The sequence below is a fragment of the Dioscorea cayenensis genome, chromosome 21 (genome assembly GCF_009730915.1).
Source record: "Dioscorea cayenensis subsp. rotundata cultivar TDr96_F1 chromosome 21, TDr96_F1_v2_PseudoChromosome.rev07_lg8_w22 25.fasta, whole genome shotgun sequence".
NCBI lineage: Eukaryota > Viridiplantae > Streptophyta > Magnoliopsida > Dioscoreales > Dioscoreaceae > Dioscorea > Dioscorea cayenensis.
In genome coordinates this window covers 1,806,509-1,832,993 of record NC_052491.1, presented here as the reverse complement: position 1 = coordinate 1,832,993, position 26,485 = coordinate 1,806,509, and the positions used below count along the sequence as shown (strand labels likewise).

The window sequence follows — 26,485 nt, the reverse complement described above, 5'->3', positions numbered from 1 at the left end:
TATATGCATGATCCTAATGAACTTTGGAACTAGTAAACCGCTTTACTTATTAACACTAATTCACTTCTAATTATTTACCTTCAAGTAATTGCATTTCTTGAAAATAATAGTCATGAGAATCTGATATGTAAGAATCTCATGAATGGAGAGTCATATGTAAAAAGAAATATAAAAACAGCATGTCTTCAAACCATCAAGTTAGTTATCTATCATCCATCATCAGAGGTAGCAAGACTGAGATATTTATCATTCACTGGCATAACAACTTGCCAAGAAAAATGTGGGCATTATTGTATATTGATCATTGTTAGACATCACTATCCATGTCTGCTACACATCTTAGATCATTTCATCTTAATTGAAACAAGAGATAAGTTTCCTTCCTCTCACATCTCTCATGTTTTCTACATCATTAATTCAAGAACTCAGAGAAGAAGAAGAAAGAAGAAGATGATATATGATGATGATGATGATGATGAACAAGAAGAAATTAAATTAACTACACTTATTGTAATAACTTATAAAGTATAGAAAGCTTCAAAAGTGGTCTGGCTAAAGGTGCTCCAATCACCACTGATAAGATTTTCTTGATGTGCAGTATTATCTTCAGAGATGAAGGTTTCTAAACCGTGATACTTAGTTTCTTGCAACATGAAACCAGGGGCAATAGTGCAATTTGAAGACAAAACCTCATTAGCCGCCACTCCATGATCAACAGAGAAAGGCAGTGAATTCATGTATTCTATTTGATCCAGAGAGGAGTTGAGCTCCCCCATGAGGCCCTGGCAGCTCCCATTGCTCATTAAAGTGTCTGACACTGGCTCTGATGAATTTTGGCTCAATGTGTCTGTTGTCATTGGATGGACGAAACTTGATGTGTTCATCAAGCTATTCAAAGGCTCATCAATCTCTCCCTGAAACTCCGGTACCGATTCCCCATTGCCGTTTTCCTGGCATGGTTGGTTTAAATACTTGGTGTAGAGCAGTGAAAGGTCTATGGTTGGACCACCATTAATGTCTGACATATCAATCAATCCACTGGTTTGATTGCATGAATTCCCTACCATGCCTTCAAGAGCAAGGTCTGGCCGGAGAGTGCCTTGAGGTTGCCGATGACCATGGTTTGCTTCCCTATTATTCATCAGATTGCTTGCCGTTCTCACTGACTTTCCTCTTCTATTCTTCCGGCATCCACCACCAACTGGAACATTCCTAAGTGAGCCTCCTTTAGTCCAGTACCTCCGGCAACCCTTACAGAAGTATCTAGGCTGAGTGAGGCTGTAGTTGTTGTAATAGCAAAACTTAGTGTTCGAGGAATCACACCGGGGACAATTCGGTGCTAGCTCAATGTCCGGCTTCCACCTTCTGTCCATGATCAAAGGCCTTGGAGTGTACGGTAGCATCCGATGATCATCTGGGCAGAACATCGAAAAAATTTAGTAGAATTTTGATAGCACAAGAAGAGGAGGAAGGAGAAGAAGAAAAGAAGAAGAAGAAGAAGAAGATGGACAAGTTCCTGATTAGAGGGAATGTGGGTTTGTGACTTATGAGGAAAGAGGAGTGGTTTTATTGGTGAAGTCTAGGGTTAGGGTTTGTATTTATTTACTTATTTATTTATTTTGTGTGCATTTGCATGTGAGGATGCATGTGCATGTGCTTGTTTTACGTAGAGTTATTTTATGGCTTGTGATTGAGTTTTATGTATACGCCAAGCTAAATACATACATGAAATATTGACATTGTTTTGATTGGAGGATAAATAGATAATAACCACATGATGAAGGGTGTCAGTTTCCAAGGTCAAGTTTTTAGGTGTGTTTTTCACGTGGTGAAATAAGCATGAAGGAGATGGACGGTGGCGGGAAACGCTGGGATGAAGGGAAACGCGTTTGATCTACATATGCTATACGTCCTGTCACTAGTTAGGAACACGTGTCCTTATTTTATTGGCTTAGTTGGAGAATTAGAAGCTTTTAATGCGATGCACGGGAGGCAAAGATCTCGGGAAAAAGCTTGGCTTCATTAAATATACTTTGGGAAACGCGTTTTCCAACTAGTCAACCAAAAAATGCGTTTCCCCTCGTTAAATAAACAACCAAAAAGAAAATTTCTAGAAATCAACAGTAATCTTATTAAACAATTAAGGGCTATTAATTAGTTCAAAGAAAGGATTCAAAATAAGTCACTTTCATGTGTAGCACACCTAGTGTAAGTAGTGAAAAAGCACAAATGAAAACCTAAACGTAGGGTTCATACATCTAAGTAAGTTGTGTCACTCTCTTGATCAATGTTGATTTTACAGTGTAAAATGCATTTCATGCAAAAGTTTGGAAAGATACAACAAACGAGTAGCATGCACAAACATTCATGTTCTTATGTCCATGCATGCATTGAGACCCCACTTGATAGCATTTTGGTTAAGCATCCAAAGTACAAGGTTGGAAGAGTTATATATATGTAAATATATATATATATATATATATATTCCTTAATAATCCAAAGCTATTGGAAACAAGGAGAAGAGCGGCAGTGTATGTATAGTCATAGTTGCATTGATTGGAGTTGGTTTCCAAATAGACGTGCAATGAAGACCGACAAGCTAGCACATGCCTTTGGGATGATTAATGAACATGAGCCAAGAGAGAAGATCAACGTCTAGGGGTCCACATGGCATGCAAACAATTACTGAGTTTCTCTATCAGTTCTATGTTGGTACTACTGGTGTGGCTTTGATTGCTTGCAAGGAAGTAGGCCAAACTTAATTGGATGTCACGTGGTTCATATATCTTCACAGCAAACATGATATCGCTTCCAAGATGGAGAGAGGGAGATATTCCAGTGGAGGAATTGAATGGATATATGGTTGGTTTATGAGAAACCAAATGAAAACCAGAAAATATATAGTTTGCAAATCAAGTCAAGCAGCTAACGTGAGTCTTTAGGGTTAAAAATTAAGCTATAGTCATTCACACCAAAGTTTCCGGTTTGATTTAGAAAGTCATTAAAGAGTAGTGCTCAGAAGTCATGGATTGGAGGTATGCATAATGCATGTGCATAAATAATTTGTCAACAATTTATGAATGGAGTATGAGAATTATATGTATCAATCAGTGCAAACAATCATTTAGAAGGAAAGGAATGAAGAAGTATATATATGTTAGGTAAGTATGGGTTGGCAAGGGAATGAATGAAGGTGCATTAAATGGCATGCAGGAGAGTAAGATAAGGAACTTAAGAATGAACAGGTGGAAGGGGACCATATATATATATATATGAGAAAAAAGCAGCTGTATTAGTATCTATATATCACAGAAGAAAGGACAACAGTACGTAGTGGAGTGAGACAGAGAGAGGATGATTGAGAGGCTACATAATCAAGTTAGGTATAATGGACATGTGTATTTTGATAATCATTTAGACTTATTCATGGATGATATATAGATGCATTAGAGAACACAAACATGCATGGTGAGCATTCAAACCCTAATCAATCACAAGCAGAGTTGGACAATAATTTAGGGAGTATAAATACTGCTGAGTTGGCCTGCAAGCCTGAAGCCTGAATTGATTGGAGCCATGTGGAATTTATATATATATTATATAATTAACCAAATTATCAAAATCTTAAAACAACGTCACATCTTATAAGATTTATCACAGTTACATTTAAAGTTAATCCAAGGAATAACCCAATAGTTTCAAAGCCATGCCTTGTTGCTATAGATGAGTTCTAGATTTCTAATCTAAAATTAACAAGCTACTTGAAGATGACAACACGTTCACTTTATATATCATCTCTTCTTCTATACCTTAAATTAAGCATATATAGCTTAATCAAGCAACACATGTTCCACTTGGACTATGAAATGTTGTGGATGTTAAATCCAACAATATTAATCATGTTCTATTAACATCAATAAATTATGTATAATAGTGAGAAAAGTCGAATCCAAATTAAGAGATTGATAAAGTGTATATTTATATAAAATTAATAAAATAAACTAAAGAAATGGGGTTGAAATCCACAACCATTTAATTCAACACCCAAATTCAGCAATATATAAGACGTGCCCACACACTAAGTTTGGACATTTTCTATTTCTTTCTATGATAGATAATTATAAATTTTTAAAATGTGTAATTTTGCTTCTTCTCTTACCCAAACTTCACTTTTAAATTTAATTTATTCCAAATTCGGCATTAATCCCTAATCTATTTTATAAAACACAAGATCTAATTAGTATCCATAATTACAAACACATTATCAATCAGGACATAAGGAATAAGATATCAAATATACATGCATAATGCATGCTATAAAAAATTTGCAGTGAATATATTAATTATGTTTTGCTCGCTTCATCTGAGTCTTTGATTAAATACTCTGAGGGTCCGTTTGATTCGTTAAAGAGAACATCACAAGTAGTACAATACAGTACAAATAGTTAAAGTATAGCACAAGTGCTTGTGCTGTTCTATGTTTGATTTTCATTGAACAGTACGGAACAAAATAGTAAATTACGATAATATCTTTTTATTATTGTATATTTATTTTATAATAAAAAACATACAATAATATTTTATGAAAATCTTATCAACTTTTACAACACCCAACAACCACAATAAGTTAAAAAAATTAACATAATTTTAAAAACATTTAATCCACAACAAACAAACTTTCATTAATATCTAAATCCTAAAATATAAATAAATAGATATATAAATAAATAAAACAAAATAAATCGTGTTATCACTTCTTAATGAGTATGTAATTTTTAATTTTAAATACGGACAATTTTGTCATAAGTTGTCCTGTACTATAAGAATTTTTGTACCGTGGTTTTAGCGGTAGAAAAAAATTAAAAAGTTGTGCTGTACCGATTGGGTAGTTTGTGCTGTACTCCCGTCCCATTTGTAAATCAAACTGAAAGTTGTCATGTGTTGTCCCTCAAAATTTTGGATATCAAGGTCCGTTTGGTGCTTTGTAGGGATATACGTTCCCAGCAAAATCTTTCCCCGCAAAGTCTTTCCCTGTAAAGTGTTTCCTTGTAAAGTTACATTACAATGTTTGTTATGTTTTCAGAAAATTGTAATCTAAACGCATGCAAAGTTAATTCATCCGTTTGGTATAAACAGACTTTCCAAGCAAAGTTGTGGTTTTTGTCAATTTTGCCATTATTAGTTATTTTAGAAAGACAAATCCCATAATTTTTTTTATTTCTTTTCATTTTCTATCAAAAAAAAGTCATATATGTGCGGTCAACTATTTAATTATTTAAAATATTATTTATATTAATGATTATTTAATTAATCTTTAAATTTGTTATCTAAAAACAAATTCAAAAGATTAATTTAAAAATAATGATTTATTTTAAAATTTTAATATCAAATTAATTTTTTATCTTAAAAATCTTGTTATGAAAAGCAATTTTTAATTAAAAAACTAATCTTTAACGTAATTTAATCTTTTTGCGATTATTTCATTAATTTTTTATTATGGAAAAAATCTTTTTAATAGAAAAAGAGAACTTTATTTAGGTAATTTGGTAATTTAACAAATGTCACAAGATTACATCCCACGATGTAATCTCTTTCACACCCCCTCCCCTATGAATCACTTTCATTGGTCAAAGGAAAAATGATTACATTTTGACTATTAATTTACACACTTGGTTTATAAACCAAACGAATGAAAATGATTCACATCTATTACTTTCCCTACCAAGTAACAACTTTTCCTCTTACCAAATGGGCCCTGAGTCAAAATCTAGAAAACCTTCTATATTTGAATCTCCCCTATTCGTTTGCCCTTTGCATCATGTTAAATCTGTAATAATTAAGTAAAACACATGAACTAGAAAATTGGATAAAAAGAGAAATAATATTATGCTGCTTGCAAGTTGCAAGAATGGCTTATAAAGTGATATTGATCATCTGACACACATTATGTTGATTTTCATATGCATGACCTACCAAAGAGTAGTAAATATTAATTATAAGCTGCAAAGCATGGCATTATTGGTTTATATAGCATTCATGAATCTTAATCAACAAATAACATCCGGGGTTCAATATTGTGATCACAAGGGCTAAAATTTGCAAGTGATATATCTCTATTTATGGAGATATAATTAATTAAGCAACCTTCTTTAGAGCTTGCCACACCAGGAAAAAAAAAACAGAGATATGAGAAGAAAATTTGCATACGCAAGGATGTAGAAAATCCATGAATGGATGCATGCGTATTAGGAGTCAAAACGGGCTTGGTTGCTCGGCATGGCAAGTCCGGACATTATTTGATCATCTAGTTATGATGCACGTGGACACAATAAAAAAAACTGTTTTTATTTATTTATTTATTTATTTTTGAGATCTTTTAAAACCTAAGGATCTTTTAGGGGCATATGCAGACGGGGAATTATCACGCATCCCTCACCCTTTTAAAACTAAGGATCTCTCCCAAACAAGGGGACCCAAGGTATCACTAGAACACATCACTTTAGTTAAAAACTTTTTAACTTATTTGCATCAAATAACTTAAAAATAATATTCACTTATAATCTATAAAACTTTTAACTGCAATTGTAAATATGTGAGTGCAAACAAATGCTATTTATATAAAAAATAATACCCGATTCTATACACATGAGTACCAACAATTACAATACAAGACTAATTAATATCTCCTTATTATTGAACATCTGTTTATGTATTTTCTTAAAATTTTATAATCATAGTACAGTAACAATCATTCAAACATAATTATTAGAACACAAAATTAAAGTTGAAAACCTAGTTTAAAAATATATAAGACTAGCTTTATTAAGAGCAAACACTAATATGTAACTAAAAATTTATAGCTTTTGTTAAAGCTATTGGTAATTAAATCACTAATTAAAACACATATTTAACAAAATAAAAATTTCGAAAAATCAACCACAACCAACTAACTTGTATTTTCTCTAGTTTTAAATCTGACTGAAAATATCCAGTTGGTTTTTTTTCTAGTTTGCATTTGTCTATATCTAAAAATACAATAAATACTATGCAAATATTGAAATTTACACAAAAAGAAACATAAATACATTAGACTCCTTTTATTCTTAATAAATACCCATATGCCCTAAATATACCTAGAATAAGCTACATACCTAACATTCTACCAACATCCTTTGACAAGATCTTCCTCCAAATTTTAGGTTTAAAGTGCTAAATTACCAGCCTGTCCATTTTCTCCTCTAAACCTCCCAGCCCATTGACAAAGCCCTCATCCATTCTTGGCCCATGAAGAGGTTTAGGGTTTCTTTGTAATCCAGGCCCAGCATGGTCATGAAGTCTGGGCCTGGCAGGCCATTAGCATGCATGCTAAGGTCTTATTGGGCCAGGCCTACTTATACGATTTAACTGTTATAACTCTTTTGCACATTAGCCCCTAGAAATTTATCTATTATAAATAAACCCCTTAGTGTAGCCCACCAATTAAAACCAAAAGCGATTCCTTGATGCAGTCAAGCCCTGACTCGGTCCAGCTGACTTGGACCAACCGTTTGATGGTGGGCCATGAACTATAAACCTATTCAAGAGACACAAACGTGATTGAATTTACAATAAATTATCCTAATTAACATCCCAACTCCCATATATTACTCATTCAGAATGCTAGCTAGACCTCAAATCAAGCTTTTACATCAACCATTAATCTTCTAGCTACTATTACTACCAAGTCAATGAAGACTTCAAGGAGATAATAAACCAGAAAAGTTGCACCATTAAGAAGAGTTCAAAGTTTGATAAAAGAAAAGTTCTTCAATTAAATTCTGCCCCAATTTATGATTGGTGAACGTTCTAGGCTTCTAGCTATATATCCACACATCCACTTCATGTAATAATCACAGGTACTAGTACATATATATAGCTCTTCTTGTTGTATGATATCTTGTGAAAATGGATAAAAAGAAGATCTCCGACGAGGAACCCTGGGCGAAACGAGAGTCCGGAGATCCTCGGCAATCTTGTCTCAAGATTAGTAGTGAATCCTACAAGATGAAGAAGCCGCCAGCTCAACGAAAGCCACCGGTGATCATCTACACGGTTCCACCGAAGGTCATTCACACTGAACCAAGTAACTTCATGTCAGTTGTGCAACGTCACACCGGCGTTTCTTCGTCTTCCAATCCCGGTGGCCTTGCCAGCAATAGGGAGAATCAAGAGAGGCATGGTGATCAAGTATATGGTGGCACGACACAAATGGAGAACGTATTTGGAAACCTTAATTCTAATGACAATAACATGCCAGGCTTGTCAGCAAGTGAGAATTATCCTCCTTCATTAGGAGATGAGTGGGATGCCTTATATCAGTTCAAAGACTAGTCAAAATGGAACTCTGGTTTGAGTTTGAGTACTAGCTAATTTAGTTAGGTAGGTCAATATACTTATATATATATATATATAGTGGCTATTAGCTTGTTCTCTCTTTATATGCATTGCTTGGCATGCATGATCTTCTTAGTTACTTCATGCATACAATTAATATTATATAAATCATATATAATAATAGTTTTGGATGTATGTCTGCCTACATATAGCTCTTTGTAATAATTCCTTTTAGTTAAGATTTGTGACTGAAGAGATATATAAATCAAGAAAATGCTTGTTTTTAGAACCGCAAAATTAGTCTTCTTAATTTGGTCATTTTGTTTTAAACCCTACAGTGGCTTAGAAAACTTTAGATGAAGAGATATATAAATGAGTTTATATGTATATTATATGACACCATTGGATCAGGTGTTAATGTTGGGGGAATTAAGTTGGTGTAGGTGCAGGTTGCACGGGGGAGATCGAAGCAAGGCAAGGTGATCACTGTTGATGGTGAGAAACATGAAGGTTGTTAGCTATTATATTTCATTAATCATTATTTTTAGTTTGTTTTGTTAATATCTAATGAGAAAATTGCTGGCTTGAGACTAGATAATTGCTACTGTACTTTCATAAAAATAATATTTGTAGTATATAACTACAAACATTTTTATTTATTTATATAATCTACCAACTTACAAATTATATAAAAATATATATTGATTTTTATTGTTTTTCTTTTTTTCCATTGCCACAATAGTCAAGTGGTTGAAGCACTTAATTGGAGGGTTTGATTTCCTTCTGATGCATAGTTGAAGCTTAATAATTAAAAAAAAATATGGGCTAGGGTGGCTTGTCCATATATATATTGACAAATAGACAATAAGCACCTTTTATTTAAGCAAAGTCGGAGACATGTTGTAACATCCCCGAAATTAAAAACCCTAATTAAATTCACAATTAAAAATTTTGCTATTGTTTATATTTATACTAAAGGGCCCTTTTGGTGGACAGGACAGGATATGGATGGATATAATATGAGGACTGGATAGGAAATAGAAAAGGATATGGGCATGATAAGCTCATATCCTATCATATGTTTGATGCGCACCGGATAAACCATTAGACAACATGTTGTTATCCTATTTTATGTTTGAAGTGGACTGGATAATGATAGGATATGATATGAATGGAATGTAAATAGACAAAATTACTCTTTATAAATATAGTTATATATATATATATATTTTTTTAAAATAGACTTTTTTAAAAAAATTTCTTAATGATTTACTTATTGGTATATTTTAAAATTTTTAAAAATAAATAACCTATGAATAATGTCCACAAATATATATATATTGCAATATCACCAACTTGTAAAATTATAGTTAATACTTATTTCTTTGGTGAAAATTATACACAAAGTCATCAATATGACATAAAGTTAGAGTAACAAACTCATTAATGAAAAATAAATATATCACATCAAAATCAATTTGAAAAAAAATCATCATACTAGAGAAACTAAAAATAAGACATGATTAAAAAAGATTTAGATGAAAAATAATCTGCTTAAGCACGAAGATTAACGGAGAAACCTTTTAACCACTCTAAATGCATAAAATCCTATTTAAAATAGTGAAATTAGTGTTCTATCTAGTTGTGGACAAGCTTCTTGTCCCAAGCATCGTGTTTAAAAGATTAAAAGAAGAGATACAATGAAACCCTAGATAAGGGAGACAAACCAAATAATAGGGCAAAAAAGTTTTTTTTTTATTTTATCATATCCTACATATTTCTATCCTGACTCCCCCATAGGATTCATTATCATGTGGCCGGCATAATAAAGTGGGCCAATAGGATAAGACTATCATATTCTATTGGCACACTAAACAAATGACAACAATAGGATATAATAGTCTATCATATCCTATCATTCTTATCATGCCCACTAAACAGGCCTAAAATAATATAATTATTGAGTAAAAAAAATTTAAATAGTTATTAATTAGTTACAAGTGAAAGGGAAATAAGGTAAATGTTATGAATCATTATGATAAAAAAAAGATAAAATATAATTAAAGTAAATACTAGAGATCAACATGGATAAACAAATATCTATATATAAATATATTTTTAACCATAACAATATATTTCTCATTCTCCTCATAAAGTCGTCGATTTTTCCCATTTAGAGGATTAGAACTATAATGTTTAATATCGATTAACGAAAAAAAACCAGATAGGGGTGAAGTAAAGGGTGTATAAACTTTGGTTTAACGTTAGATGAGAGGTAAGCACTTTATTTTTGTTCTGTGCTATGATCTTTCTTGTACCTGTTGTCACGCCCCGAACCTAGCTTACCAGACCCGGTGCGCCGACAAACGGGTGCACACCCACAAGGCCGAGACCTAGTAGGCTTGCAAGGCCTCAGAATCTAATCACACAATGGGAAACACAAAGTTTAGAATTTTAACATCCAATAGAAGCTAGTGTTATATACATAAATCTCATACTCACACAACTAGACAGTTAACTCAAATTTAGAAATGGAAATATAATAACTCACTAGCCCACTTAGATGCCTATTGCACTATTCACTTCGGATCTGAAAAAAATCAACAACAAGATTATGAGTTTGGGAGCCCAGTAAGTAACCACTAAAAATATCGGGATCACAAAATGTTCAATAATCTTTAAAAACATACAAAATGTAACATAACAAAACAAATATCAAAATGAACCCAAAAATCAGAAATAAATCAAAACAGATTTAATTTACCAAAATAATGAGCATGTAAGTCCCCCAAACAACTAATGCCAAAACAAAACATCATAACTCATTTATTTAAACTCGGTGCCCGAGTCGGATTTCAGAACTCATAAGTTTACCCTCGGTGACCCGAGCCAGAATATCAGAAGCCGTTATTCTTCACCGATGGAACGGTGCGAAACTATAGTTTCTATGTCAGAAGTACGTGTCGACGTGGTCAGTGTTTAACCCCCATTGACAGGATTATTGCACAGTTAATTATGGACTACGAGTTTCTATAGCAAAAATATGTCGAGTTCAAAATTATTGTCAACACAACAATACTGAAATTTAGTGATCCCGTTTTCTAACAAGAACAATTCCAATTATATCAAATAAGATAATGCCAATATGTGACAACCTCTCTTAACATAAATAATCAATATCGTCTACATAAATAAGATTATATATATATAGAATTTATGAAACAATTCAGCACTCAACAACATGTTTCTTTCTTTTCTTTTAATAATTTGATAAGTAAAACAAATAATAAAATAAAACAAAGTAAACAATAAATAACCAAATGAAAAGCTAATGTCAGGTTAACATTTATATAAACCGTACTATGCAAAAATATCATAAATCAATTAAATAACATTAATATATTTGAAAGTAATTATCAATGGGCAAACTATCAATAATAAAATAAACAATTAATAAATATTAATAAATTCTAAAAATAATGGTCAACATAACCACAAAAATCAAAACATAAACCTGTGAATAGGAATGGTTTTATTTTCTAAGCAATAAAATCCAAATTAACAAAATAATTTTATAAACCATTATCGAAAATCAGAATCTGCATATACATATATATGTGTGTGTGTGTGTGTGTGTGTGTGTGTGTGTGTGTGTGTGTGTGTGGTTTACTTACCTGTCGATCGCTCGAAAACCCCCAAAATTCTACGATATTTATTTGATGGAACCTCTCAACGTAAGAGACAAAACCCTTGATGGAGAGACCTATCCCTGTCCTCGCTGCCGGCACCGCACACCAAATCAAAAGAAAAAGAGGAGAAGAGGAGGAGAAAAAAAAAATAGATCTCTCCCTCTTCTTAATCCAAACAAAGATCCATAATGAGAAAAACAAAGAGGCGGCGGCTAGGGTTTTGAAACCTAAATAAAAGATAAATTAAAAAAAATTCCGTAACGGCCATCTATGCACAATTAATAAAGTAATTAAAAAAATGTGTGGGGCCCACACTTGTCCATATAGATGACAATAGGGTGCTAAACAGCTGTCCATATAGACGATGATAGGTTGTCATGGTACTGTGTCTATATAGGCGACAATAGCAGTACTTGAGATTGATAAAATTGGGATGCATGTCTATGGTGATGATAGCGTATGCCCGGGATGGCCATTAGACCATGGGACATACTTAGCTAGGTCAAGTAGGGCCTAAATTAATAAAAGAGAATAATTAATGATGGTATAGAATAAGTAATGATTATGTAAATTTTAGATTTGTATGATTAATTGTGCGTATTATTCAACTGTACATATTATTTAATTGATATGGTTGATTTTATGATATTACTTACATATATAACATTGTGTGATTACCTATATAATTGTATAAATATTGTACTTACTAAGCTAGCAACTCATCCCCTTGCCATCTATTTTTCAAGAGTAGATGATTGAGATTTCTTTTTGGCCAACAAGAAAGAAGGGAGTGTTACACATGTACAAGCATGGAGCACAATCACAAACTCAACAAACATCCACTCCCACATCATACATAGCATTTTAGGATTCGATAAGCACTCTACACAAAAGACCTGGCACAGATAGATCTAAAGGCCGTTAGTTAGCTTGTTCACATTGTCATTATATATATATATATATTCAAATGAATAAAAGGATGAGGATAAAAAAGCAAGCCACTTTTTTCTCTATTGACATCGAGTCCCATGCGTATGATCATATGTATACCTTTTACGCATATTTCGTCTACATTTCATTAAAACAAAGATAAAAGTCATTTATTTTGTTTTTAATCAAATGACACATAAGTAAATAAGAATGATGTGGTAGGTATATAAACATATATATATTTATAAAGGTATAATCACCAAAATAGTCCCTGATACTTTTCTCTCATGTTCCCTTTTGGTTCATCTACTCAGAAATGCTCCCGACTAGTCTCTCTACTTTTGAAAATGTGTCCACTAAGTTAAAAATGCTCATCAGGTCCCTCTACTTTTTAGAAATGCGCCCACTTAGTCTCAGGGTGGGCACATTTCTAAAAGTAGAGGACCCGAGTGAGCATTTTTAACTAAGTGGGCACATTTTCAAAAGTAGAGAGACTAGTCGGGAGCATTTCTGAGTAGAGGGACCAAAAGGAAACAGAGAGAAAAGTAGAGAGACCAACTAGGGTATTATACCATTTATAAAATATATAAATGATTTCCCATAATTGGAGAGAAATGCAAGTACAAAATGATCTCTTACTTGATTTATAAAACTATAATTCTCTACAAGTTGATGGAACATGGAAAATGACTTCATATATATTTCCAGGTCTTCTTTAAAAAAAAAAAATTAAATTAAAAAATTAAAAAATTAAAAAATTCCAGGTCTATCAATTTTATCAAAAACTTAGGTAATAAAGTTTACCTAGGTAAAATCACAAGCATGAGTGAAGTGTGGGAGTTTTGCTTTTTATTTATTAGCTTTTTATTTGCATTAGTATAATTTCTCAAAATTTATAAATTTTGCTATTATATTTACAAATACTTTATTGAATTAAAATCTATATATATACATTTTTATTGAATTATGCTATTATACTTACGTCATAGGCAGTGGTGGAACTAGAAACAAAATTAGGGGGTGTTGAATTTAAATTTGAGACAATAATAATCAATAATTCAAAAATATAATATATACATCAATCTAAAGATTTTGGTTTAGGTGTTGTTGGAGGCCCATGTATATTGGGCCTATCCTAATTTCAAAACATTCATATATTGTTTAGTACCACATTGCCTCTATTTACAAGAACTTCATCCACTTTATATATACCACTATTTATTAGCCTTCAACCTTGGTTTTGTAATTATGCACTCTCAGTAGGGCGAGGGGTGCAATGTAGGCTGATCATGTGGACACAAATGCACCGATTTGCCTTGTGCGTCAAATTTGTTCTTAAGGTCAATTACATGTGTATAACTCAATAATCACAACAAATATCTAACCGTTTTCACAACAATTTCCATAACAAATAGTCAAACAAATATTTAATAAATATCCAATAATTATTTAGTAAATATCAAATATTTAACTCATAAACTACAATAATTGTTTTAAGAGATTTTAAAATAGTAATAACTTTTTTTTATTGTTTTATTGTTTTATATTTATTATTACTATTTTTACATTAATATCCTAAAATATTAATAATAATGTATTGATAAGTTCAATAAAAAAATATATTTAAATATTAAATTTTAAAACAAAATATTTGAATCAATTTATTTAATATAATAATCTTATTGTTTTTATTTAATTTATTTTAAATATTGTGGATAAAATTTAATAAATAAATAAATAAATAATATCACTTTCCATACATATTATAATATATATATATATATATAGTCATGGGCAAGGGGGGTGCTTGAGCACACTTTTGCCCCCCTCTAAATCCGCCATTGGTCATAGGCCTGCATTTGGTATGAAAAATTATGCTATTATATTTACAAATGCGAATCATGTGATCATATATGGAGGGAGCCCCTGAGTGTTTTACAAATTAATAAGAAAAATATTTATAAAAGTTCATAGTTTGCCATTTACAGTAAAATTTTTATAAAATAATTTTTTGAATTATTGAATTGATTTATTTATTGATAAATGAATAATTTATTAATTTATCAATAAATAAATTTTTATTAATTTAGTGGGAGTTTTTATATTTTATGCAATAAGGTAGGAGTAACAAATCCTTAAACAATTAATATATTGGATGTTATTAATTTAATCAATACTGCAATATTAATGTAAAAACAACAACTATTGCAAACTGATTTCCACATTGCAAAATTTGATCATATGAATAAATGCTTTTTAGCAAGTTGTTGAGAGAAAAGGCATCCATGGGCTAAAAAAAGTTATTTCTAGCCTACATTATAGACATGCAATGGATGTTGAGTAATTTTTGAACTAGCCGAATTAAAATGATATTTTTACAAAATGATCTGCAGATGAAAAGATTATTCAAGGGGTAATGGGCACACCAATTGATAATTACAAAGATTCAGATAATAATTGTGTTTTTTCGTAAATATTTTTTTTTTTTGAATGAGGCTTTTCTAGCAATTGAAACTTCTTTAAATATGAGAAAAATATGCCAAATATGATATGTAGTTAAATAAATTAAATATGAAATTGAATTTAGTTCACGGATAAAGAAGAAACAAGTGATTTTTAAAACATATTTTAGAAAAGGATAAAATTTAAAATCATAAGTGATAAAAAAAAAAAATTAACAAATCAATGTTATGAAATTTGTATAGTATTTTTCTATGTGTTAGGTCTGACGATATGGATTGATATTATGTGACAAGCCAAGAGGTGACATGGCAAAGGAAGATGGCATGACAATGATGACTTGGCAAAAAGAAGAAGTCACTAGGATGATAATGTGGCCAAAGCTTGGTGATATGACATGAGAAGATATGAGTGTTAGAAGATCATGATGGGAGACCATGTTTTGAAGAAATTTCTCTCAATGGTTCATGTGATGATTAACTAATTTTGGAAAGCGCATCAAGATAAAGAGATCTCATAAAAAAAGTAAGTTTTATCTTAGGTGTGATTTTATCTATCTTTGGTAAAATCCGGGATGATAAATTATATCTTTGGTAAAACTCCTTTTATGAGAGATCTAGTTTTAAAAGAAAGGAATAATCTATTGTTGGCAAGAATAAAAGATCATCATGAAGATTGCATGGAGCTTAGTTTGGTCTGAAGCTATTTGAAGACACAAACTAAGAAAGGCAAGGACAAGCCAATATGATTCTCAAGATCATAATTAGCAATATAATTTGAAGGAAGATTTAAAGCTAATTATGGACGGAGCTATTCAAGGAGACTAATCATATATGGAGGATTGATTGAAGATTAATTGAGATTTGATTGAAAATTTGAAGATCCAAGTATGGACGATTGGAGATCATGCTTGAAGATATTGAAGTCTAAACTTTGATGAGATGAGATCAAGTTTAGTAAAAATATTTCCATGATTCAAATGAAGATCACATGAGAAAACCAAACTTGGACCAAGTTTGAAAAAGATCGAAAGATCTTCAGTGACCGTCTTTGGTGAGATGGTTGCGTGTGCCTTGGTAGGCGCGTTCCTCAAGAGAGGAGGCATGCTGAAGTGACGTATTACATAAAAAACAAATATAACAAACTTATAATAAAAAAAAATTAAAATCTTGTGTTATTCTCTATATAACAAAAATAATAAAAAGTTTTGTCAATCTTAAACAATACAAAAAAAAAAATTAAATATTTTCAGAAGTGTCAAACATCTCATTAAAAAATGAAGATAGAGAAAAGACGCGGGTTAATAAGGACTAAAAGAGAAAAATTAAAAGAAAAATAAATATATTTTAAAAAAGTTAAATTAAGAAATTGAATATCTTTTTTTTCGTTGACCAAGATCCGGTTTGGAGGAAAACAAACAATGGGGGCATTCCGAGAATTGAACTCGGGACCTCTCGCACCCTAAGTGAGAATCATACCACTAGACCAAATGCCCATGTGTAATAGGTTCTTTTTTAATTTATTATAATAAATAAAAATTTCTTGCCTTTTCTTCTTATTATTATTAATTTTTTTTAAAATGTTTCGTTCAGGAGGGTTGGGGTTATCTTCTGGCTCCCCACTAAGCACTTTTGTTCCTTTTCTCTATTTATGCAGTTAAAAAATAAGGCTACTAAAATAATTGTTTAAAATTTTAAATGCTTTAATAATAATTTCAAAAGTCTTAAAATTTTTTATTTAAAATTTAGAATAATAAATTAAGACATTAAATATTTTAATTTAATGCTTAGTCATTTGCATATCTGCTTTGATCCAATTTTTTAAAAATTATTTTTTTAACCCAATACTATAATAACATTCATTTTTTAATTATAAATAAATTATTTTTTAAATATATATATATATATATATGAGGTGTGATATATATATATATATAGGCATTTGTTAAAACAAATTTAAATAAATTTTATTTTTATTAAATGAATTATAAGTCTAATTTTAAAATTTGAGTTTATCTATTCTTGAATCTTCTGTGGTGTTTTGTAGTCTAGCTTAATTTTCGTCAAGTTTTCTATTTGATATTTTTTTTTATAAATTATGATTTATCTAAATTATTAAAAATAGTTGACTTCAAACCTATAATTATCTTGAGCCACCCATGATCAAGATAAAATAATATTGATAGTAAGGGCCACTCTGAGTTACCCTAAGTGATTTTCCCATCCTTTTCCACCCTTGTTATAAATTTGAAAATGAAGATATACATTGATAGAATGGAAAAATAAATAAATAAATAAATAAATAAAAACTAGAGCTGATCTACAGCCAGAAAAGCACCTCAGACTTGCATTCTAAAATGTCAAACCTGTTAAATATCCAAATAGGACCTCTCTCACACGAGTGGTACATAGTAAATTATATTAGCATATATAGGAGTTGACAGCCCTGCCACTGACGTAAACCCTAACCCATGTCTTTACAAGAGACATGGTCAAATGATTTTGGTCGCCAGTACAAAGACTTCATCTTCCATGCCTTGTCATGTCTGCAAATTCATTTGTACCATTTCCCTTCTTTCTCCAACTATTCCATGACTTAGCAGCAGGTTCACATTTTCAATAAATACAAACAAAGAAAGTACCATTATATTTCTCACAAGTCACAAAGTAAGTTGCTGCTGCTACTCTCTCACATCATCTTTCCCCATCACAATTCAAAGAACAAAATAGATTTATATATTTATGTATATGAAGAACAACATATTACATTTTCAGCAAATTAAGTTGAGCTTAAACATATGCCAAATGACAAAAGAACAGAAGGGAGGGAAAGCAAACAAGGCTAACATATAAACTTTAATGGAGTCCTTGATGTTTCAAACCTATGGAGTTGTGCCTCCTTGATGGTCCTGAAGGTGGTATGGGCACTGCCCTTGGCAATGTTACAAAGTGGAAGCCAGAAGTATCCTTGTGTGAAGAAGGTGGTAGCTTCATTTTTGGGATAACTCCAATGTGCTCTCTGGAACCATTGCAAAATAAGAACAAGTGGAAGAGAACCATGAGTAGAACTGAAGCTTTAACAGAGTGATCCATATGGCAAAATACTAAGAGAAGGAAGAGCTAAAGTGTTTTGGTGGGGGAGTGGGTGTTGCTGTGAGTATATATATATATATATAGGTGTGGAATAAGGACATTATAAAGTAAGGGGTTGTTACTTAAAGCTGAGAGTCTATAGGAGTAGGACAAAAGACATTATGGATGGAGCAAAGGTTGCAACTTGGAAAAGAGTACCACTAGTTGGATTGGATTGCTCTTTTAAACTATTGAGATTTTCTGATGTGTTTTGAGTTGATGTAATAATTCAGAGGGCTAGAAGAAAGTCTGGGTCCTGGGAGCCTAAAAAGCAAAGTTAAACTGGATCAGTGCATCACTCTTTCAAGATATTCAACATCATCCTCTGCAGGGTCATCAATTATGTCATCCTATAACAAGTAAATGACAGAGCTGGAGAGGTCATTAGTAGACATTTTTCTGAATTAGAAGGCACATTTGTCCACCATTATTGAGTACCTTGATGAAAGCTTTTTCAACTCAACGGTGCATATAATGTATGCAGTTGGGGTTGCTTCATTGGTTCGTTGGTTGGTTGAAGTGGAAGCATCTTTAGTTCCCAGACAAACACACAAGATGATATTCATTGTCAAACTCTTCTTTATAACAAGATAATTAAGAAAAATATACAAGTATGTGCAACCAATGAATGGTGCTTCACATTTTGCTTGATTGATTGCAACATCGAGTCATAATTTGCGACAACACAGGCTTTTTTCAGGCACTGTTGCTTTCCGCTTGATTAAAGAGATGTTAAGATTGCTTTCGTCTTTTAAGCGTGTGAATGTCATTCTTGTTTGCAGGCTTTGTTAAGAGCATCAAAGACATTTTGGAGGGTTATGTCTTCCACAAGCACAACCTTTTCCCTTGATTTTGAACCAGAACCAATAGAAACCTGCCTCTTTTTCACTCCAAGGACCTGCATGGTGGAGGATTGGCCAAGCTTTTTAGAGTTCAGGAAATATTAATTAATTCCCCTATCTACTGTTGAACTTGAAAAGATAAAATTAAAAACCAAACAAGTCCACAGAATGAATGATAAGCGCTGCCCTTTTATCTCTTCCTTCAAATTCATACACAATTACTTCCAGATGAAGCTCTTAAAGAATCAGTAGGACACAAATGGACACAATTCTAATGAAGATGAGAGCATAGGACATGAACAAAACAATGAAGTAGAGCAACAAATGCTGCAATTTCAAAGAAGAATAGCATTTGGCTAGAAATTATCCAGTAAAGGAAGATGATAAAAATGTTCAGTACTAGGTATTCATTGTTGTAATGCCCCATGTTTTCCCTTGGTTAAAATGTTCCGAGTCAATTCATCAAGAAATCCACAAGCACATTTCAGTTCAAGCTTTCGAGTGATTTACAAAATAAGCAAACACAAGACATTGCTAACTTATAAACCAATCATGAACATCACAAGATAGAACGATTTTTGAGGCCAAAATTCTCCACCACCAAATAGAACCAACTATACTTTCCCCACAAATTTCCAAACACATCGACAGAATTAAAGGATATAGATGGAAGTACAGTGAACCTCCTATCAAACAAATGCAAATGCATCAACTTTCCTATAATAAAAAATCAAAGTGTGAAACCACTGAAGTTCTGAGATACAAGAACTAAATTATTAAAGTGGCCGGTAGGTTCAACACCAAGATAACTTTATCTCACTATCAATGCTAGATAAAGTTGGGAAGACAGTCACTATAATCTTCAGCCTCTTTAGAGCAAGCAAACAGAGGTCTAACAAATACAAATAGTGACCAATAAATTAACAGGTTGCAGACACATCTTGTCCATATGAAGCATAAATCAAGATAAAGATCTAATATTTGTCTAACTTTCATGAACCCAAAGATCTTTGTGTTCTCGCTTTTCCGGAATGAAAATCCAACCCTAAAAAGCAAATACACACATAATCTCGACAAGAAGCACAATTTGGTCGTGGATTTTGCTGATTCCCAAAGCAATGATCCAACTTTATATAATTAAAATTGATCATATTTACTTAATTTGGAGATAAAATTGTTAAAAAAGCAAACTTTAAGAGAGACAGAGAGAAGAAATAAAAGAGTTTCTCACAGAGCTGATGAATTCCAGCAGCGCAGCGTTGGCCTCTCCATCTCTCGCCGGGGCATCGATCTGCACCCCAACAGCCTCATCTCCAACGTCTAAAAACCCACAAAACAAGCTTCATCATCAAAGAAGAAGAGCTAAATTTCACGCCAAATCAGAGCAAAAGAAAGGGAAAAGTCGAACCCGTGATGGTGGCGACCTTGGATCCTGGCTTGGCATGTACAGCGATTGCAACAGTGCACGGTGGTACGGCCCGGAGACAAGCCGGAAACTTCGCCACCGGCGCCGCAGCAGTGCTGGCGTCCTTCGGTTTCCCACGCTTGGGAGGCGCCATCGAACTCAGTGCTTCGTCCTCTTTCCCGTCTTTTACCTCCTTTTCATGATTTCGGATCCGGGTACCAACCGTACAGAATCCGACCCGCAATGCATACCTATACAATTTGTATATTTTAATTTTTCTGATTTTTTTTATATTGCTCAAAATAAAAAATAATAATAAATTATATATATATATTCCTGGCCAGTGGCCACCGTGGGTCAAAGAAAAAAATATATATACATATATATATATATATATAAATAAATAATATTTTATTATAGCATGAAAAAGAAAACTATGCTTCTTTCTGGCATTCCATCAAACAGCTTGCGTGCAGTATCTATCCTCATGATCAGAACACCAAATGAAGTTCCTTTCCTTCGCGTGTAAACAAATTGAGGACCAGATCACACCTTTATTGAGAAATTGCACGAGTTTCAGAGAATTAGAGAAGATTCATGCTCGTATCGTGGTGTGTTCTTTATCGTCCAGCAACTATTTGGCAACCCAAATGATCAACCTTTGCAACTCCATTGGATACATAGATTATGCAGCGTTAGTCTTTGAGCAAGCAGTGGATCCCAATGTTTTCGTATATAATGCATTGATAAGAGCCTTCGCACAGCACCACAAGCATTGGCAAGCGATACAAGTTTATAGGCAGATGATGAGAAGAGAGAGAGATCAAAGTTTGGTTTTTGCTAACGAATTCACTTACCCGTTTGTTCTCAAGGCTTGTGCAGGGCTTGCGGAGTTGGATCTTGGGAAGCAAGTTCATGCTCAGGTTCTGAGGTCTGGGCTGGTGTTTGTTCCTATTGTCCTGAATTCAGCGGTGGAGTTGTATGCTAAATGTGATGATTTGGTGCATGCGCACAAGGTGTTTGATGAAATGCTTGAGAGGGATGTTGTGTCATGGAACACACTCATCTCAGCGTATGCCAGACTTGGAGACATGAAAATAGCAAGATCTTTGTTTGATTCAATGCCAAATAGAACAGTTGTGTCATGGACTGCATTGATCTCTGGGTATGCGAGCATTGGCAGATACTCAAAGGCTGCAGAAGCATTTCAGCAAATGCAGCTTGCTGGGTTTGCGCCAGATGATATCAGTGTTGTCTCTGTGCTCCCGGCTTGTGCACGGCTTGGAGCTCTCGAGCTTGGCAAATGGATTCACAAGTATGCAAACAAGCATGGTTTGCTTAAGAGAACTTTTGTTTGCAATGCACTCATTGAAATGTATGCAAAATGCGGTAGCATCGACCAAGCAAGGCAGTTGTTTGATGGTATGAGAAATAGGGATGTTATTTCATGGAGCACGATGATCAGCGGGCTTGCAATGCATGGGGAGGCTTGTGAGGCGATAGAATTGTTTGTGGAAATGAAGACCGAGGGGATGGTGAAGCCGAACAGCATCACATTTCTGGGTGTACTATCAGCTTGTGCTCACGCTGGATTGTCAGATGAAGGATTGAACTATTTTGATTCAATGCTGCAAGTATATGGCATTGTTCCAGAAATTGAGCACTATGGTTGTTTGATTGATATTCTTGGAAAGTCAGGGTGCATTTCCCGTGCATTGGAGGTCATCAATGGCATGCCAATGCCTGCAGATGCGGCCATTTGGGGATCTTTGCTCAGTGCTTGTAGGACTCATGGGGATGTTGATACTGCAGTAATTGCAATGGAACACTTGCTTGAGCTTGAGCCAGAGGACACGGGGAACTATGTGTTGCTGTCAAACATCTATGCAGCGGCAGGGAGGTGGGATGGCGTCGCGAAGATGAGGAAGTTGATAAGGAGCAGAAGTATGAAGAAGACGCCCGGGTGCAGCGCAATTGAGGTCAACAATGTCGTTTGTGAGTTTGCTGCCGCTGATGTTTTGAACCCTGAGTACGGTGAGATAGCAAAAATGTTAGCGCTCTTGGGGGCACAGCTTGGAGAAGCTGGGAATGCAGACAATGATTTGGGATTTAAACATGATGACTTCTCTTGGATGGGGATCATTTCATGAACATGAACATGAACATTCATTTCATCTGCTTTGCTGAGACACTGCCAGTGCCCAGAGATAATACACAAATTATTCCAGATACAATTGGCAGACACAGCGAACAATTGAACATGCACAATTAATTCTTTGCTTTCACAGTAAAAGACAAATTTACACAATGATTTAAGGTTTTAGACCAGGTTTTCTGGCAAATACACTACAGCATGCTCTTAATTATACATGTTGAGAACATCATCATCTCTGAAAGAATTGGTGGTGATAAAACTCATCCAAGGACAACCGGTGTACTGCCCAAAAGACAGAGCAAAAATTTGTTGTCAAAATGAGTAATTGGCATTTTATTAGCTAAGAGTTGGAAGTCAATCTTGTAAACCTGGATTTGCAGATAAGAGCCTTGTGCACATATCAACCAAGTCTGGATCCAAACCGGGGAGTATGAGTTGTGAGAATGGCACAGAAGAGCTACTCCTTATGCATTGAAGCAGCTAAAGGAGAATCAGAAACCATCAGAAACCATCAGCTAACAACTATGGTGATGAAAATGGGGTTGCTAGCTGCACTTAGACAAGCTACCTGAACATTGTTTCTGCCTCGAAAAGGCGGGTACCCATTAAGAAGCTCAAAGAGGATGGTACCAACACTCCACATATCAGCCTATTCAAGCGCATCACCATTTCATTTTCAAATTCCGATGCCAGAATAGGGGAAAAGGAAGTTTACCTTATTATCATACTTCTGGAATTGTAAAACTTCAGGAGCCATATACAAGGGTGTTCCACAAACAAAATCTGCATATTCTCCTGGAGAAACGACTCTGCAAGCAGAAAATATGTGAACATTTTAAAAAAAGCTAAATTCTTCTCATGCAAATCAGTTTCCTGCACTAAATTCTTGTTAACAACTACCTTGACAATCCAAAGTCAGCTATCTTTAGCACTGGATCACTTGTTGAATCTGAAAGCAGAATGTTCTGCTCGAACATCAGCATACACATACACATACACATAAATAAACATAAATAGCAGCTAATGAAGCTCTATATACCTCCGGTTTCAAATCCCGGTGAACGATGTGGTGAGCATGAAGCACCTTCAGACCAGCTCCTGCAAAATATATACAAAGCACCGAATTCCTAAGAGGCAATAGTAGTCAGGACACAGCTTGGACAAGGTGACTAATGAATGAATAAAGTCAATTAACAAGAGCATTGTGGACAAATCACCATCCCATCAATGTCTATTGGAGCAAACATCTAAAAGAATTGTACAATAACTCTACCTAGTTGCTTCATGAATTTTTTGGCAAAATACTCATTCAATCTGCCTTTGCTTTGAATATAAGTCGCCAATGTTCCTCCCTGGCAGAACTCCAAGACCATGTAGATGCTCCCATCCATCTGAAGCACATAGAAATAAGCATTCTTAAGTACCAATCCTAAGACTGGCAAAGTACTTGCTTTTCTTCACATCTAAACCTAAAGAATGAAACCAAAAAGGGATGCAAATTTTCTGATTCTCAAAAGCATAGATCTCGGGCACCATCTCCAAATAATCAATCAGATGTCTTTGAAACAGAATCAAAGCAAGGGGATAAGGAACCTGGAAGAAGTCGAGGAGACGGACGATGTTGGGGTGGCAGACGCCGGCGAGGAAATCGATCTCGCACCGGAGGGAATCAAGGAGAGCACGGCTAAGGCCAGCGAGACGGACTTGCTTCAGCGCCACAACGGAGGAGCTCGGCCGGTGCACCGCGCGCCAAACCGTAGAGCCGGGGCCTTCTCCGCCGAGCTTCTCCCAGAGCTCGTACTCTCCGATCACCGCCAAGGGCTCAGCCTCGGGATCTCCCACATCTCTCGCTGCCATGCTTCCTCTGTTTCCTCCACAGAGAACCTAATCCACGAACCACGATAATAACAAAGTGTAGTATTCTTTTAATTCTGGAAGGTTCAATTTTGCATAAAAATTGTCACTTACCGCTGATTTTGTTTCAAAAAGTGAGATTCAGAAAACAAATTGCTGATATCGGAGCACCCTTTATCATGTTACCCAACTTGTTCCATTAATATTAATAGAGATGCGGCCAGCAGTCATAAAATTGATATATTTAGCTACGTCCACTAGAGAGAATGGATATATCTAACAAGATGCCACATAAGGACTGGCCTAGACATAAATGATTAAAGCCTATGTTTAGGATCCCAATATTTCACAGAGGCCTATAATTTATATATATATATATATATATATAATATTTAATATTTTTATTTAGTATTATTTTATTTATATAATTATCGTATTAAATTTTTTTTTTCAATGTGTAACAACCTCAAGAATTCTTTTTTTAAATTATATTTTAAATTTTTATTTAATGTCATCCTATAATTCTATCCATATAATTATCTTGACAATATTAAATTTTTTTAAATTTTAATACTTTGGCTTAATAGACCCACAATTTTTCATGGTCTCATAATTTTCTTTTTTAAAAATTTATATTTAAATTTTTTCTTTATTCTCATCTATAATCCTATGGCTGGACATTGTATCTCAACCTCTAGGATTTCATTGCATTTCTTCTTTTGATTTTTTAAACACGATGCTTGGGACAAGAAACTTGTCGACAACTAAATATGACACTAAATTTAGTATTTTAAGTATGATTTTATGCATTTAGAGTAGTTAAAGGATTTCTCTATCGATCTCGTGTTTGAGCAGATTATCTTTCATCTAAATCTCTTTTTTAAAATAATATCTTATTTTTTTAGTTTCTCTAGCCTGATGATTTTGTTTTTTTAATTTGATTTTGATGTGATCTATTTATTTTTCATTAATGAGTTTGTTACTTTATCTTTGATCTGATTTTCTTCAAGAAAATAGGTATTAATTATAATTTTTGCACGTTGGTAATATTGCAATCTATATATTTATGGACATCTTATTTATATACAGATAAGTAAATCATTAAGGGAAAAAATCCATAAAAAGTTTATTTTTTTTAAAAAAATATATAACAGTAATTTTATCTATTTACATACCGTTCATTTATCCTGTCATTATCCGGTCCACTTCAAACATAAAATAAATTAACGAAATGCTATATACAGTGCACATCAACCATATGATAGGATATGAGCTTATCATGCCCATATCATTTCCTACTCCTATCCATTCTTCATATCATATTCATCCATATCCTATCTTGTCTACCAAACAGACCCTATATATATATAATTATCTTGAAAATTTAAATTATTTTTAAACAATAGCACCCGCAAATTTCTAAGGCCTCAAAATTCATGTTTTCTTTTTTTAAAAAAAAAAAATATATTTATGGCTCGTTTGGTGGACATGATATGATAGGATATCATATCCTATCATATCCTACTACTACCTTATGGGGGAGTCAGGATAGAAAGAGGTAGGATTTGATAAAAAAATTAAATTTACAATTTTGCCCTATTATTTGGTTTCTCTCCTTCATCTAGGATTTTATTATATCTCTTATT

The 26,485-nt window shown here is 33.4% G+C and overlaps 5 protein-coding genes and 1 non-coding gene across 6 annotated transcripts; 2 read left to right on the top strand and 4 right to left on the bottom strand.

Annotated features, from left to right (window-relative positions):
- Window positions 1–279: 279 nt before the first annotated feature.
- LOC120252519 (dof zinc finger protein DOF3.5-like) lies at window positions 280–1,625 on the bottom strand. The gene has a single exon (XM_039260688.1). The coding sequence runs from the start codon at window positions 1,425–1,427 to the stop codon at window positions 519–521; it is 909 nt and encodes a 302-aa protein (XP_039116622.1). The 5' UTR covers window positions 1,428–1,625; the 3' UTR covers window positions 280–518.
- Window positions 1,626–7,944: 6,319 nt separating this feature from the next.
- Window positions 7,945–8,450, top strand: LOC120252483 (nuclear speckle RNA-binding protein B-like). The gene has a single exon (XM_039260655.1). It carries the CDS (start codon window positions 7,945–7,947, stop codon window positions 8,368–8,370), a length of 426 nt encoding a protein of 141 aa, XP_039116589.1. The 3' UTR covers window positions 8,371–8,450.
- Window positions 8,451–16,875: 8,425 nt separating this feature from the next.
- TRNAP-AGG lies at window positions 16,876–16,947 on the bottom strand. Its single transcript has one exon. It is a non-coding gene; the product is annotated as a tRNA-Pro (tRNA).
- A 2,181-nt stretch (window positions 16,948–19,128) lies between these two features.
- LOC120252538 (UPF0235 protein C15orf40 homolog) lies at window positions 19,129–21,761 on the bottom strand. Its single transcript, XM_039260716.1, has 4 exons — window positions 21,688–21,761; window positions 20,834–21,081; window positions 20,657–20,745; window positions 19,129–19,481 (listed from the first exon to the last, which is right to left on the bottom strand). Exons 2-4 carry the CDS (start codon window positions 20,982–20,984, stop codon window positions 19,350–19,352), a joined length of 372 nt encoding a protein of 123 aa, XP_039116650.1. The 5' UTR covers window positions 20,985–21,081; window positions 21,688–21,761; the 3' UTR covers window positions 19,129–19,349.
- Window positions 21,251–23,005, top strand: LOC120252536 (pentatricopeptide repeat-containing protein At2g20540). Its single transcript, XM_039260714.1, has one exon. It carries the CDS (start codon window positions 21,334–21,336, stop codon window positions 22,978–22,980), a length of 1,647 nt encoding a protein of 548 aa, XP_039116648.1. The 5' UTR covers window positions 21,251–21,333; the 3' UTR covers window positions 22,981–23,005.
- A 79-nt stretch (window positions 23,006–23,084) lies between these two features.
- On the bottom strand, window positions 23,085–25,052 carry LOC120252537 (serine/threonine-protein kinase ATG1t). Its single transcript, XM_039260715.1, has 9 exons — window positions 24,954–25,052; window positions 24,579–24,869; window positions 24,259–24,376; window positions 24,025–24,083; window positions 23,886–23,950; window positions 23,701–23,794; window positions 23,554–23,634; window positions 23,354–23,465; window positions 23,085–23,267 (listed from the first exon to the last, which is right to left on the bottom strand). The coding sequence occupies exons 2-9, from the start codon at window positions 24,840–24,842 to the stop codon at window positions 23,215–23,217; spliced, it is 846 nt and encodes a 281-aa protein (XP_039116649.1). The 5' UTR covers window positions 24,843–24,869; window positions 24,954–25,052; the 3' UTR covers window positions 23,085–23,214.
- Window positions 25,053–26,485: the final 1,433 nt, after the last annotated feature.